Raw genomic sequence first — 15,309 nt, 5'->3', positions numbered from 1 at the left:
CACCTCCTCAACAGTTATCTTCGTATTCTATTTGACGAGTTCATCCTTTATTATCGGCTGCAAGAAATGCAGCAAGGAAGAAAAAAAAACTACACCGTTTAAGGACCACAGGCATCTAATTCCCGCTGTGGTTCATATCAATCGTTATCAGATGTACCGATAAGGAAAACAGAGGTACCACTTTTGCAAGAAGCCGCAAAGCTGCATGTTTTCATCAAACTAAAGCTTTCATTTGGCTGGTGCTATGAACTGAAACCGGAGGCCGTATTCCTTTTTTCATAGAGTTCATTTCTTAGTTCATTTAGCGACCATTTGGTCCTCTGTCACTGCTCACTCACATATACCCGAGGCTTTGAATCGTCAGCGGGGAGCGCTTCGACCATTTCGTAGTTGGCGACCTTACCTCACCATTCGGTGCCATTGACTCCTATGTACAGCCAATGTATATATGCGGCTCAAATGGTGTATGCGAATAACATTTGATAGAGGTCGCGGGCAACTGCCTACGTATTGTTCAGTCATGGTGCACATAGTAAGCTTATAGAAGTGTTATTGGGACACGGTGTCGTAGCCTGCTCACATGTGCCCCTCCTCTTCTGTGGCTGTAGAAAACTAAAGTTGAAGGTTTTGTATGTATGTATGTATGTATGTATGTATGTATGTATGTATGTATGTATGTATGTATGTATGTATGTATGTATGTATGTATGTATGTATGTATGTATGTATGTATGTATGTATGTATGTATGTATGTATGTATGTATGTATGTATGTATGTATGTATGTATGTATGTATGTATGTATGTATGTATGTATGTATGTATGTATGTATGTATGTATGCATGTACCTGTGTATCTACGTTAGCATGTATGCATCCGAGGTGCCCATAGGCGGGGTGTCGAGCGTAGCACGTAATATAGAGGAGACAGGTCCTGCGGAACCCCGACTTCCACGAGCTTTCCTCATCAGCCGTTGGCCAGAGTTCCCTTTTCTCTCTAATTCACCTCCCGGCGAAGCAGATCTCTGCTGAAATGTTCACTTCTCGATAAATCTTTGGCCCACAGACGACTGACCTTTCCTCCGCAGGTGACTGTCGCGTAAAAAAAACTGTTTGTAGCTCCGTGGAGTTGCTTGGTGGTAAAGAGGCCGCTGCATAGCCAGAATTTTCGTTATTAAAATTTAAAAGCGGCAACGCTTGTGAATATAGACAGGACAGCCTTCCGCCCCGCACTCAGCCTTCGCGGATACAGCGTTTCAACTGGCTATCCGCGGGAGAGGCAACATACCGTAAACACTGACATGCTAATTATTACCCTTAAAATAATACATAGAGCGGACCAGCTAGCTAAAACTCAACAGCGAGGCGTTTCTCAGAAGGAGATGGCTACGTAAGAAGGGCTTCCGACTTGCCGGCTGCGGCAGGGGCGCAAGTTTGGAGGTATCGGCAGCGAAATCTTGTTTGCGCCGATAATGGCGGCCGGGTATTCCCGTGTGCGCCGCATTTTTGGGGCAAAGCCATCCACGAGCATTTAATGAGGGGGGGGGGGAGGTGATGCGAGCACACGTTTGCTGCATTCGCTTCGCTGCCTGTAGCCAGAAGGCCAGAGGCAAGGAACGAATGAGACACTCGCCCACAACCAACAATGAGACACCATCTTACCCACAGAATGGGACATGAAAGCACTGCAATCTGCTAAAAATGGCCGGAAGGCTCTTTCCCTCATGTCATCGCTTTCTATCCTGGTATATTGTATAGCGAAAAAGCCGAGCTGACTACCCGCAAAAAGGCGGTGCACCTGTACCAGTTTTTGCTTAGCACAGAGTCCACAGACATTCAGAGCCGTGAATATCAGCTGCTGGGTGGTCGCCAGGATTCGCTATTGGAGATAAAATTTCGCATCCAAGAGGTCAAGGGAGGAGCGAGATGTGATGGCCTGTCTTTATGCAGCACCTTTTATCATTTACTTCAAGCTGTGTGATCACTTGTTCTTGAACGCTTTGCAGCGGCGCTTATGTCTTGCAAGAATACCGTCTTCCGTCTCCTCCGAACATCGACATGTTGGCGATGCTCACCTCTTCGCAGCCTAAATTTCAGCGCATAGGTCGGTGTTTGAGCAATCGCCGGGTCGCTGAACACTGCATTGGTTTCCAGGCTTTCCCTGTCGCACTCCCTCATACCACCGCACTCTACTGAAGAACACACACTAGGCGTTGTCGCAGCAGGCCCAAGTTTACCACTCGCGAACTCAATGCTTCTCTCAGTACTGATGCACGTGACAGACGTTACCGTTGCAGCGGATGCCGCGGAAATCTCCTAGTCAGCAGGCTGATGTCTTTCCGGAGGAGGCTTAGATAGAAGAAGCACGTCTACAACAAGTCAGGCACTAAAGAGAGAGTCTTCATCTTCCGACAAGGCATCATTAACTGCTCCGATAGGTGCTGCTTCCGATAGGCCGCCAGTCGCTTCAAATACTTCAGTGGCTTTTATCAATGTCCCTGTACGGCTTCATCCGCAGGACGGCAGCCTCCCCGCACATTTTCCGCGCAGGAGACGACAGCAATCAACACATCGTAGACCAGAGCAGTGACCATGAATGTGATCCACTTTTTTGCACCATAAATAGAAGGGATGCGAACTTCGGGGAATAAAAACGAAGCATTGAATTCCACAGACAGTCAAAAGATGGTGAACACCACCACAGAACGTGGTACCATTATGCAGCGTTAATACAATGTGCTGATGCAATGCCCGCACCTCCTTCATTTTTGTATCCGTCAAGTTTTCAACCGTGATTAATGTCAGTCTGCCGCAAGATCATAGGGCGTTCCGAAGGTGCACATTCTCCAGATGTTCTGAAAGCTAGAGGAGTTTCGTGTGCTTAAAGCAATTGTCGCCCCGTGTTCTCAGAAGATATTCGGGAACTCGTGTAGGCGGTAACAAAATAACTTTAGCGCAACCAAGACGAACACAAGAAAGGACCACACAGGACTAGCGCTAAACTTCGTCTAACTTTATTCACTGACAGCATGCAAATATAAGGATAAAACCAGGACATGCGCAGACACCAGTTCACATACAACACTGTCATGAGAATCGTTCAAGATATGCCATTACCGATTTGAAGAATATCGCTAACATAATATCGCTAACATATCGCTATATCGCTAACATATCGCTAACACAAAAAATATCTCTTCCTTATAAGAAATGCCTCCAATTGTTCCCTTGCCCTTACATCTTTGCTTTTACCTAAAATGTGTATCTCATGAAATAGTGGTTGACACCTTTTGCAGTACTTGCATGTAAACTATGGCAAATGTTCTGCCGCTCGAGAGCACTCATAACACTCAGCGCAGTGCTGAGAAAGATGAGCACAACTTACGTCTTTTAATGACCGCGCATGCTCGCCTGCCCTTTCATTGATGCACCGCCCTGTTTGGCCCACATAGACCTTCTCGTATGACAACGGTATTACGTATACCACCGCGATGCAGCAATTGGTGAAATTCTTGCCATATCTGATGCGGCAACCGCTCTTGTCTTTGCTCGCAATGCGCGCGCAGAGCTGTGCCAGCTTGCGTGGGACCGAGAAAACAACCGGCACGCCATGTTTGTTCGCCACTTTTTTCAAGTGGTTGGCGACCATGTGCACATACGGCACTATCTCAAGTGTAATAGCCGCTGTTCTGCTTTCACATGGGTGCTGCAATATGGTGGCTTTCATTTTCTGTGACAGGGCTTCAGCAACCGCTGGGATGACTGTGCCTGGGAATCCTGCCGAAAGTAACCTATCAACCTGCTTGTCATAGCTCCCTTGCATGGTATGACAGCACGATTTCATGCGAGCCGATTCAAGAAAAAACTTGGAAATGGCGTGTTTCCCAGTTTTCGACTGAGCCGAAGCATAAGTTAGTAGCTCTTTCTGTGCTCGCGGTACATATTGCCGTCATGCATGGCTTTCACCCACAATGATGTTTATGTCAAAAACTGTAAAGAACCCCACAGATTCAGTTCATGCGTGAACCTCAGCCCCCTTCCAATTTCTTTAAAAGTTTTCTTTAAAAATATGTGTTCAACATTGGCAAAAGAACTAGCAAGAATACCATGACGAAAGGTGTGTCCTGCTTTAGGGAAAACAGCCTCCAGCTTCGCCGAGCCGACAAGGAGGGCGGGTTTGTGGTGTTCACCGATGAAGAGTTCGGAGTAAGAACAGGTGAAGCTATTGCCAAGAACTTTGTTCCTGGGAAAGCCAGTGCCACAAGAGCAAAAGGCAAGGTAGTCCAGATATGCCAAGACTTGAAATTGGACAGACTAGAGAGTAGCATCACGAACAGTAAAAAGAATGCGCTTACGATATTTTTTACTGCGAAAACGCATAAGCCGTCAGTGCCTTTCAGAACTGTGGGAGCGAGACGCAAACTTGGCAGCTTAATCTAAGCAGATACCTGATAAAGCACCTCAGTCTACTTACTGTACGTGATCCTTTTCATGTCAATAGTTCAAAAGATGTTATTAGTTTTCTAGAAGGAAATGCTTCAATTGGTTGTGTTTTCTGTCTATGTACAAAATTTATTTTATTTTTTGACCCACAGTGAGTTGTTTGCAGCTGTACGAGATGCTGTAGAAAGGAGCGGTACTGTTCAATTTCAGAACGCCTCAAATGTTTCAAAAGATAATTTCATGAGGATACTCGAATTTTACCCTAGTGTGACGTTTGTCTCTTAAAGCAATAATTTTTATCGCCAAAGACAAAGGCTCTGCATTGGATCCTGCATAGCGCCTGAACTTTCTAACAATTTTGAACATGTATTGACCGCGGCCTTGGACTGTTTACCGGGGAAGGAGGTATTGAAAGTTTTAGGTTTGTTGACGATTTTGTGGTAGTTTTTTTTTTGGAAAAGGATTAGTTGATGTACACAGACGCCGTGAGCACTGTGTTAAACACTTTTAAAGAAATGGGAGCGGAACTGAGGTTGACGCATGAACTGCACCTGCGGGGGTCTTTACAGTTTTTTACACAAATATCACTGTGGGCGAAGGCCATGCATGTCGGCAATATGCACCGCGAGCACAGAAAGAGCTACTAACTTATGCTTCGGCTCAGTCGAAAACTGTGAAACACGCCATTGCCAAGCTTTGTCTTGAATCGGCTCTCATGAAATCGCGTGCTGTCATACCATGCAAGGGAGCTATGACAAGCAGGTTGACAAAATACTTTCGGCAGGATTCCCAGGCACAGTCATCACAACGTTTGCTGAAACTCTCTTACAGAAAATGAAAACTACCATGTTGCAGCACCCATGTGAAAGCAAAAAAGCGGCTATTACACCTGAGATAGTGCCTTATGTGCACATGGTCACCCATCACTTGAAAAAAGTTGCGACAAACATGGCCTGCTGGTTGTTTTCTCGACCCCATGCCAGCTGTCACAGCTCTACGCGCGTATTGGTAGCAAAGACAAGAGCTGTTGCGATATCAGATATGGCAAGAAGTTCACCAATTGCTGCATCGGGGTAATATACGAAATACCACTGTCATGCAGGAAATCCTATTTGGGCGAAACAGGGCAGTGCATCAATAAAAGTGCAGCTGAGCATGTGCGGTCACTAAAAGACGTAAGTAGTGCACATCTTTCTCAGGACTGCGCTGAGTGTTATGAGTGCCCTCGAGCGGCAGAATCATTGCCACAAGTTAGATGGAAGATCTGCAAAAAGTGTCATCCACGGTTTCATGAGATAAAGGTTTTAGGTAAAAGCAAAAATGCAAGAAAATACAAGGGCAAGGAAATTACTGGAAGGATTTCTTATAAGAAAGAGAGGTACAATTTTGTGGTAGAGATACGTCTGTGAAGCTTTTCAAATTAGAAATGGCAAATCTTGAACGGTTCTGTTTATAGTATTGTGCTTGAACTGGTATCTGCTCATGTACTGGTTTTTCCCTTATTTTTGCTGTGGTGTCAGTGAATAAAGTTAGAAGTTTAGCGCTAGACCTGTGTGATCCCTTGTTTTGTTCATCTTGGTTGCGCTACAGTTCCTTTATTACAACATGCACCATTTAGCCTAACTAAAGATTGTTCTAAATCGCGTACGTGGAGGCCATCATTAGAAAGAAACAAATTAGGCATATCGCTGGATTATTTCCTGAAGCCCTGATGACTGGCAGAGGAGGTTTTGTTGCTACCTTTAATATCGCTCTTTAAAATGACACAACAATGAACTGCTTTAAAAATAGCTTTAAAATGCAAACGTAAGACAGTTACGGATGTATAATAAAATTGGTACACTCGGTCTATGTGCCAGTATATGCCAATATCCCACATATGAACCATGCTCAGATATGGATGTACAAAAAATGCGCAGGTTTTATCACAAAGCGCCGTATATGAAGAATATTCCATATATGGTGCCATGCCACATATATACGTTTATGGATCTGGAAAATAAAAAATGTATTGACCATATCAAGATTTCTTCCATATAATGTCTTAGCCAGATATGTAGATACACAGTATTGAGCAGATGTGGGTGCGTATGGGTGATATTCACGTTTGCCCTACATGCGATTAAGCCAGATATGAACTAATACGGAATATGCCGTGAAATCCAGGTCCACGGCCTGTTCTGCACTACAGATCGGTTTTCTGACTCTCTTTTTTCAGGAAACTATAATAGAATGAGACCTTCTTCGTTCCTCTAATTCCAGCTATGTAGATCCTATGGCAGTGCTCTCAGACAAGCTACATGCGGCCCACAAGTCACCAAAATGTCAGCCCTTTTTGCGAAGAAGGAGTAGGATAAACTCTACTTATTGACAATGATTAAAACGTTCCTGGGAGGGCTCCTCACCCGAAGAGCCCTCTGCCATTCCCCTCCACCCAAGCCTGGTTAAATCCTCAATATTCGTGCATTGTTCAGCAGGTCGTGTACACATAAGGGTGGTTTCCCAGGAGGTTGTGGTGAGTGCAGGAATGACCGGGAGACATGTGGGGTGTGGGCGCTCCCATATTTAGGGTTATAGCGTGGGGTGGGACGACTCCGCAGGTGGTACAGTATGAAGGGAAGTGTGTGGAGTGGAACAAGTGCGCGAACTGAGAGGTTTGGAATGAGTTCTTTTGAAGATGTGTCCAATGTATTCTTTGTGAGTGGTCTAGTGTGCAGTGGGGAGGAGGTTATATGACGCGGCTTTACGAGTTTTGCTTTATGACATTGTGGTAGTGAAGGGGCTCGCTCGAGGGTGGGTGTATGGTCGTGTGTTGGTGAGACGATCCACGAACGCCCGGCCGCTAAGTTCGCGGTAAAACGCATTAAAGCACTAATTGCCGTGGACGTCCTCATGCCCAGGGCTCCTTGTAATGAGGATTTGTTGCTGTGATCCTTGTAGCGTAAAATGTATGTGAGCTGAAGGTGAAAAGAACGGTGCCTTTACAAAGGAGTCTCTATGCTGCTTTGGAATTTGCACAGTTGGTCGTGTGGCCTTTGAGCAGGGTGTAGGCGTGTGCTATAGAAATAGGTATGGCCGGAAATTCTGCTTGTATGGTGTTCATGGTTCTGAGGGTTGCTGGTCCTCAGGTAGTGCCTGTATCAAGAAAGCGGCTGTGTGTTGCTTGGAAATTGTGATTGCGGTGTGCCGCCGTTTTAAAGGAAGTCCTGACTTCCGGTGTGTAAATTTTTCAGGTTGGAGGCGCGTGCTTTCCTTCATGGTGTTGCATTTTGATGGTGCTTTTTGTTCCTTGTAAGGTGTCCTGCATACCCCTCTCTATAGTAATTTAACCAAAATAACTTCTTCTGCAATTAGGGAACTGTTCATTGACTAGGTTGTATTTTGTTACTCTGTTGAATATTTTTACCTGTCATTTCTCTTTTTCCTCTTCTTTCTCTAACAATGTCTAACAATGTATAATGACTCTCATGTGTAACTGTTTCTGCTAATGTTTCCAACTTCTACGGGTGACGAAGCTTGTCAGGCGGTCATTGCGAACCGCTTTTTTTTGCGTCACCCACAGTTTTTGTAAGACAAAAGCTGAAATAAACTTGACTTAACATGCCCTGGTGCTCCGGTGGTGGATCACCCTGTGATGTCATCGGAATATATTGCGTAGTGAAGATTCGGGATCTTTTTTCGTGTGGCTTGCCAGGATAGTGAGGGCGATGTCGAATTGGAGGGGTGATAAAACTGATCCTTGTGTAGTGCCGCGGTAGGGTACATGGACGTTGGGTATTGTGAGGGCTCCCAACGAGAAAGTCGCCATGAGGTGGCAGAGGAATGCTTGTGCATATTTACATGTACGCGTGCAGCAGGTTTATTTGTATGTTTGGCTGAAATGCCGTAATGAGTGATATTGCTGATGCCTTTATATATGCCTAGCGCGAGTATTGCCCAGTTCGCGGCTTTGTGTGCCTGATTGTTTAGAACATTTTCTTTGAGTTTGAGTAGCATGACGTGTGTTGAAAGGCGAGGTCAGAAGCCAAAATTTTTGCCTACAAAACAAGTTGCTAGTCTCTAGGTATGGCTATAGCCTTCGTAGCACGCTATGCTAGAATAACTCACCTACGCATCTAGTCGGAGATATGCGACGGATGTTGTCTAGTGATATCGGTTTTCCGGCTTTAGGTATACGATGGTGTTGGCGTGTTTCCAGTGTTGCATGTATCCACTTGCCGCTTCCGGACATTAACCTCCACACACCGCATTTTACACTCGCTTTCTCGGCGAGAGTTCTTCTCACCCCTTGGGATACTAATGGCGAAGCTATCTTAGGTTGCGTCGTCATGCCACTTGCCACTCGGCGGCAGCCTGGTATAAAGTGCGTGTGTTCTCTGCCACATCTGTTGGTATATTTTCTACCCCTATTGTGCCACTAGAAAGATTGTTGTTTTGAAGTGAAAGTTCATTGAACGAATGTAGGAGTCGAAGGCTTAAAGGAAGCGAAAAGGTGAAGGTTAGAAGCGGTGTTTTAAATCTCTATGAAAATAGTCATATTTCTTCACAGAATCGCGCGACAAGTAATTTGCGATAAGATTTTATCAGCCTGTTGAAATAGCGGAAGAAATATTGAGAGAAAGCTTCACTCTGTAACATCTAAAAGAAACTTTTGTCGAGCCCTTGCCTCAAGCACTTATTGTCAAAAACGGCTTGCTTGAAGCCATAGGCTCTATCCCTCTTAGCATGAAAAAAGAACTCAGAAAAATAAGCCTTTACGGCAACACTCTTGCGGAGAATATTACTGACGTGCGCCACGACATTGGACCGCTTTGATGACCGAATGTAAGGACTTCAATGCCCTTTTATTGTCATTAGGGAAACCACTGACATGAGGGATAACACATGATGTGACACACTGGGCATGAAATAGCACTGCCGCGAGGATCGATGTTGCCCTACACCAGAAAGCGAAAGGAAGCAATTTAATGAAAGAAATGGTGAAGCGCCTGCGCTAAGAATACAGCTAATCCTCGCGCCAGTTCTCTTTTAAGCACGTTATCTCTCCATACAACCGCCTAGCTAAAAAAAAAACACCTTGTTGGCACAGTGCTTTGTTCCCGTTAGGGGCGTAGACAAAAATCTCAACGTGACCGGAGTGTTAAAAGTTGCCGCTACCAAAGGCACCATTAGTGAAGCGAACTAAATTTCGTTCCTTGAAGTAGTTGTTGAATGCACAGACTCATAGTGCAAGTGGATTGTGTGTGTCCCAACGACGTTGCGTTAACAACATCGAGCGAACAAAGCTAGCATGGCTCGGGGTAACCAAACAGTTTTGCAGTGACGTGCTTCATAGTATGTCAGGCAGCACTGCGAATTAAGACACTAAATATGAAATCTGTCAAGGGCAGTGTGTTTGGCGCAGTGAACTTCATTCTTTCTGGAGGGCTCAGCAATCATCATTTCACTATTATGCAACAAGAGTAGGAATACAATTAAAAGGAATATCCTATACCTCACGTACGTGTGCTGATTCAGCTACTGAAAAGTGCTGAGGACATGTATTTGCCTGAGATATGTAATTGACTGCTTTTTGAAGGAGACAAAAAATTCACCTGGGCTGTCATTGAGCTCCACATCACTTTATTGAGAATTGATACGATTGGTTCATGGAAGCTAAGCTAGTGCTGTGAGTGGAGCGCGAAACAGGAAAGATTTGAAACATCAGTGCTGCATGTTTTGAGCAGAAATTTGTTTCGGGAATTACATATTTGCAAGTCAATTCTTGAACAGAAAACTGCATAAAAAAATTGTAGCGAGAATAAACTAGAATGCCCGCGCATTTCAGGTCAAACTGCAGCTCTGGCATTGACCGGTAAGAGCAAAGAAGCTGAACACTTGTCAAACTCCAAAGACACTAAAGCATGTTGCCAAGAACCTTGCGATGTTTTCGCAGATTTCTCCCGCCATCTCAGGAAGAACAACTGAAGCAGCAATTAGAAATTAAGTTTGAAGAAATCCGCAGCTTCTCCAAACACTTTGAAACTTCCTCTTTATTCGTTCCTGGGCGAGTCGGTGATTTTGCGCCACTGTAGAGAATGGAGGTTATTAAACTTCAAGCAAGCACCACATTGCAAAAGAAGTTTGAACACCTCGGTGTCCCGTAGTTTAACATTTCTTTCTATTCGACGATTATTCTAGCTCTGCGACATCAAGCGACAAGACTCTGCAAGGTTCGTATCACATAGTTTAGCGAGCACCTACAATCTTTAGTCAAACTGAACAAGTCAACTCTTGGTTCAAAGAAGACAGATTACTACCTTAAAGCCAAAATGCAAATCGTCGCCTCAGAAGCCCTAATTCTAGTTATTTCTTCTGTTGTCGCTGTTAAGCTTTTGCAATCTTTAATTTTCGTATGCTTAGAGCTGAAGTTGATTCCAGCGATTCACAATTAAAACCTGTGTAGCGACCCGCGCGGTTGGCAGTGGTGAAAAGCTGAAAAGGACGAAGTGTCCCCAGAACGCGCTGGGGAGAAGGCTCAGGAGCTTGGCCAAGGGCCGGAAGCTGTCGCCGTCGCTCCGATGCTACCTCCTCTTCCTCAGCCCTCAATAAATGTGGCCACGGTCAACTGCCTGGGCGACCTATACATTGTGGTGGCCTCGGACAGCCCGAACGCCCTCTCAACCGAAGCACCGCAGCTGTACCTTCGAGTTCCGGCCTCGCCATGGACCTACCGCAAAATGAATGGCGCCCGATCCCGCGCCAGGACCCGTCCCGATTACAGCTGTGGACATTCCGCCCTAACAGCCCCATTGCATGGCTCGCGCAAGTGGAGGTTCAGCTATACGTCCATGCGTGTCGTCCCAGATTGGGCGGTTCCTCCTCGTCAAGTGGAAGCTGTCCGCCAGCATCTTTGACCAGTTTGTCCTTCCGCCGCAGGACGACCACCTGTTTGATGGATTGGAAAAAGCTTTTTTTCTGTTTTTATGGGGCTCCACTCCACCACCCCGCTCCCAGTAATCCACCACATAGTGGGGCACCAGAAGCCAGTACAGCTGAAAGAACCCGTTTGACAGTGGCTCCAGCTTCGCCTTGCTCGCACACTCCCGTCAGTACTCTCGCGCGATCCACTCTACCTCATGACGACAAGGGACGCTCTTCAGCAACATGCGTGTCGTGATTTTCGGCGTCCCCGTCTGCCTCGACACAACCAACAGCTCCACAGGCCTCTGCAGCTATGTTGACACCGCAGCCAGCATATGCTAAAAAGGTCTCGGCCACAGCCACGCCTGCTAGGCGCACTTCCACCTCCTGCAAAGGTCCGCAACGCACTAACAGTGACACGAAGCAGGATGAGCAGGCCAAACCGGTGACAGAAGTCCCAACCACTGCAATTACCACCCGCCCTACTTTGCCTGACAAGGGTCCTGAACTGCTACCAGCGCCTGTCCTCCAGCCAACCCAGACCTCGGCTGTGGGTTCTTCTTGCTCCGCACCAGTGTTAGAATCTTCACAGACGCCTGACACCTGTGGTTCGGCCGCCGCCAAACGACAGTTCGACGGGAGCCCACCGAACACAACCTCTCGTCCACAGCAGATTCCGGTTACCACCTCGCTGTGGCTTCATCAGCCGCCGTCTCGCAAGCTGTCAAGGCTGATCAGGCCAGCGGACGTTTCCCCGGTTGCTGTTGCGGGGCTGAGGGCGCCTCCAGATGTCAAAATGCCGCTACTTCGCCGGCGTCTCCGTCATGACCACCTCTGCGCCAGTGGCAAGGCCGCCCATTGTGCTTCCGCCTGTCGCGTCAAAGCCAATCAGTACACGGCTGGCTGTGCCCGTGTCCCGGCAGCCACATGCATTCCACCACAACCATTTCCCCGCCTCGCACCTCGCTGTGCCTTTTGTAGCTGCCCGCCTGGCTACCGGGCAGCTGCACCCGGCAACAGTTACTCGAATCTCACAACCCGCGGCACGCCTAGCTCCTTCGGCGGCGCCGTCCATCATGCGTCAGCCGTTGATTGCTGCACCAGACCCGCCGGTGCTGAGTCCACACAGCGGGCCTATCCACTTCCCTCCACTGCTGCTACGCGTCCCTAAACGCCCTCCGCAAGCTCGGCATCTACGTCACGGCCAGGGTCGCTCGCCTGAGCCACGCCTTCGGACCGCGGACGGCCTGCCCGACTCATGACACAACCGACTGATCGTCTAGGGGGGGGAGCCCTGTAGTGAACCGCGAGGCTGGCAGCGGTGAAATGCCGAAAAGGATGAAGCGCCCCAAGCACGCGCTGTGGATAACGCTCGGGACCTTGGCCAGGGCTGGAAGCTGCTGCCACCACTCCGCTGTTATCTCCTCTCCGTCAGCCCTCAATAAATGCGGCCATGGTAGCCTGCCTGGGTGACCTCCATACCTGTTTTCGACGATGTCAATTATTTTTGTAGTTTCTTTTATATAACACTGTGCAGGCTGCGGTCTCTTCAGAAAAAATCACAATGTTCAGTTACCCTCCTCAAGCTGCAATTACCCGGCTCCTGACCTGTGGGCGACGAAATTTTCTCATTGTGGCCCACATAGCAAAATTATTTTGTACCCCTTCGTTCTGCGGTATTCAATGACGCGGTAAAAAATTTGCTTTCTTGACTGTACGACCTATTGCACGCTGAACATTTATTGACAGCCCTGCACTATGTGATAATTTTATGTGTGCTTTGTACTCTTCCTTTGGCATCTTCAGACTCGGTTTTCCTTCAACCCCTTTAACCACTCTCTCTGTAATACTTCATAGGCCTCGAGAGTAAATAAGTAAACGTATCGGCCCGTCACTCCATGGCGAACATTTTCTGACACGATAAAACTCTTAGCTTCCAGTATCATCATGGCCCGCACGGAATGAACGCAAATTTTGTCCTACATCTGCGTTCAATAACAACATAATTTCAGATTCCCTGAAATCTTCACAACGAAATACACTTTCGCTCCACAGCGGAACAATACATAATGCGTTTCATATAGTACTTTGTGTTTTTAAAACAGGAAGCGCCTGCACCTGTTTCCTTTCTACCTCTACATCACTTTAATGTGATTTGATACGGCTCGCCTACCGGAGCTAAGCTTTCACTTTGAGTGGATCGCGAAGCGGGTAAGCTTTGGAACTTCAGTTGTGCATGTGTTGAGCAGAACATTCATGAGAGAATTTCATACACGTTTGTGAATTCTTAAGACATCTAAAAGTAAATGACGCGGATACCTGCATATTGCGTGGTGACCTTTTCGCTGTCATCGCAGTGAGTTCGTCAAAAGCTCCCGAGGTGGAAGTATGGCGATCACAGCGGCTCGCCTCAAGGAGAATCGGCGGTTCGGGGTTGACTCCCGCTGGAGCTGGGTGACGGCAGGCTTGCTAAGCTGGGTGATGTTCATGGGGACCATTTCACAGCAATCCATGGGAGTCCTCTTCTACGGCATCATTCATGACTTCGGTGCTAGCAGGGAGCAGGCGGCGTGGCCTCTCGTTTTCTCCGCAGCGTGCACCTCACTGGCAGGTACGAAGACCTGTAACAAATCTCGTCTGACGGAAAAATTAGAAAAACCACAACTACAGTGTTTCGAAGGGTAAATGACGTTTATCTACCAATGAAGCGCTGGTGTATACACTGCAAAGCAGAGCAGCACAGGAAATTCCGAACACAAGCCTTATATTACCATGCAATAAAATCTCAATACAAAGGTGTTTTTTGTGAGCGTTAATATACACAGGCTCCACATAGCCAGAATGTAACCCGAGAAAGCGTCCTAAGAAGCCCATGGGCATACCCAGAGATACACCGTGCTCGCTTTATAGGTCATAATTATTTAAGTTGATTTCCGTTTTTAAGGGAAACACTTCTGTTAATAAGAAACCTGCGGTTTGACGCGATCCTCTCAACTGGCGCCTGTGGACCGATTGAAAATAGGAGCTTATTTTCACGCTTTTTAGGCAGATATTTAGGCTTCATTCTTTCTCTTTCCAATAAAGGTGTGCATAAGGTACAATGGCTATTTTTTTTACCGCGACAGCGTTAAAATAGTACACATCTAGAAAATCAGGCGCCGCTGGTGTTCAAACCTAAAAATTCCTGATTGGTCGATATGGCCATGAGAACGCAACCACATCACGTGGGGTGCCTACTTCGAGAGTACAACGAGAAACATGATGTCGCGCGTTTAATGAAGGGGATTGAAGCATAACATTGCTTCAGAGACTTTAAGTTCACCGTAAGCTACTCTGGCTTATATTACAAACAACTTCCTAGTAAAACCGCGTTGCTCTTCTATTAAAGTTGTTCTTGCTCTGTTCACGCCACACGTGAAAGTTATGCCACTCAGACAAAGTTGCTTCAAAGCGTGGATGTATTTGATCGCTACCTGAAAAAAGACGTGCTCATTTTTAACCACGCAAATAACATTTTTACCAAGTGCATATGCTCGAAAAACGCGCGGAATATATCTCTCAATTCATTAAGGTTGACTGCACTTAAAAAAGTTATAAAACAAGTATTGCAATTCTTAGCCCTTATGGACTTTTAAGCCATTGCTACGGGTCCGGTATCTTACATGAATAACCAAGCTGCATTCTGGCGTTCAGTGAAGTACTGTGAGACATGAAGCTTTATTGCGTGCTTATTTTTGATAACCTAGCCACCTGAGTTAAAGGTACTTAAACAGGCAGTGTAATATTACGAAAGTACTATCGCAATGAAATTATTACGGGACGCATGTTCTGGGAAAACGTTTATTGTAGCTGTGGGGGCCTGGCTACCCACTCAAGTAGTATGGTCACCAGCGGAGAGAGAATTGCACGTCCCTTTATATCTTGGCATATATCAGGTAACTGGATTACATGACCGCGCCCGAA

The 15,309-nt window shown here is 46.5% G+C and overlaps 1 protein-coding gene across 5 annotated transcripts in view; it reads left to right on the top strand.

Moving 5' to 3' along the window:
* Window positions 1-15,309, top strand: part of LOC144132646 (lysosomal aspartic protease-like) — a 92,089-nt gene that overhangs the window by 18,418 nt on the left and 58,362 nt on the right. For 4 of the 5 annotated variants that reach the window (XM_077665208.1, XM_077665201.1, XM_077665200.1 and 1 more), the window contains one exon: window positions 13,704-13,957. In XM_077665208.1, the coding sequence (XP_077521334.1) occupies window positions 13,704-13,957 (254 nt within the window). Of the gene's footprint in view, window positions 1-13,496; window positions 13,558-13,703; window positions 13,958-15,309 lie in introns of those variants that run through there. The other variant, XM_077665202.1, reaches the window with a different exon arrangement.

This window comes from Amblyomma americanum, chromosome 5 (assembly GCF_052857255.1).
Source record: "Amblyomma americanum isolate KBUSLIRL-KWMA chromosome 5, ASM5285725v1, whole genome shotgun sequence".
Classification (NCBI taxonomy): domain Eukaryota; kingdom Metazoa; phylum Arthropoda; class Arachnida; order Ixodida; family Ixodidae; genus Amblyomma; species Amblyomma americanum.
This window is presented reverse-complemented; position numbering and strand designations above follow the sequence as displayed.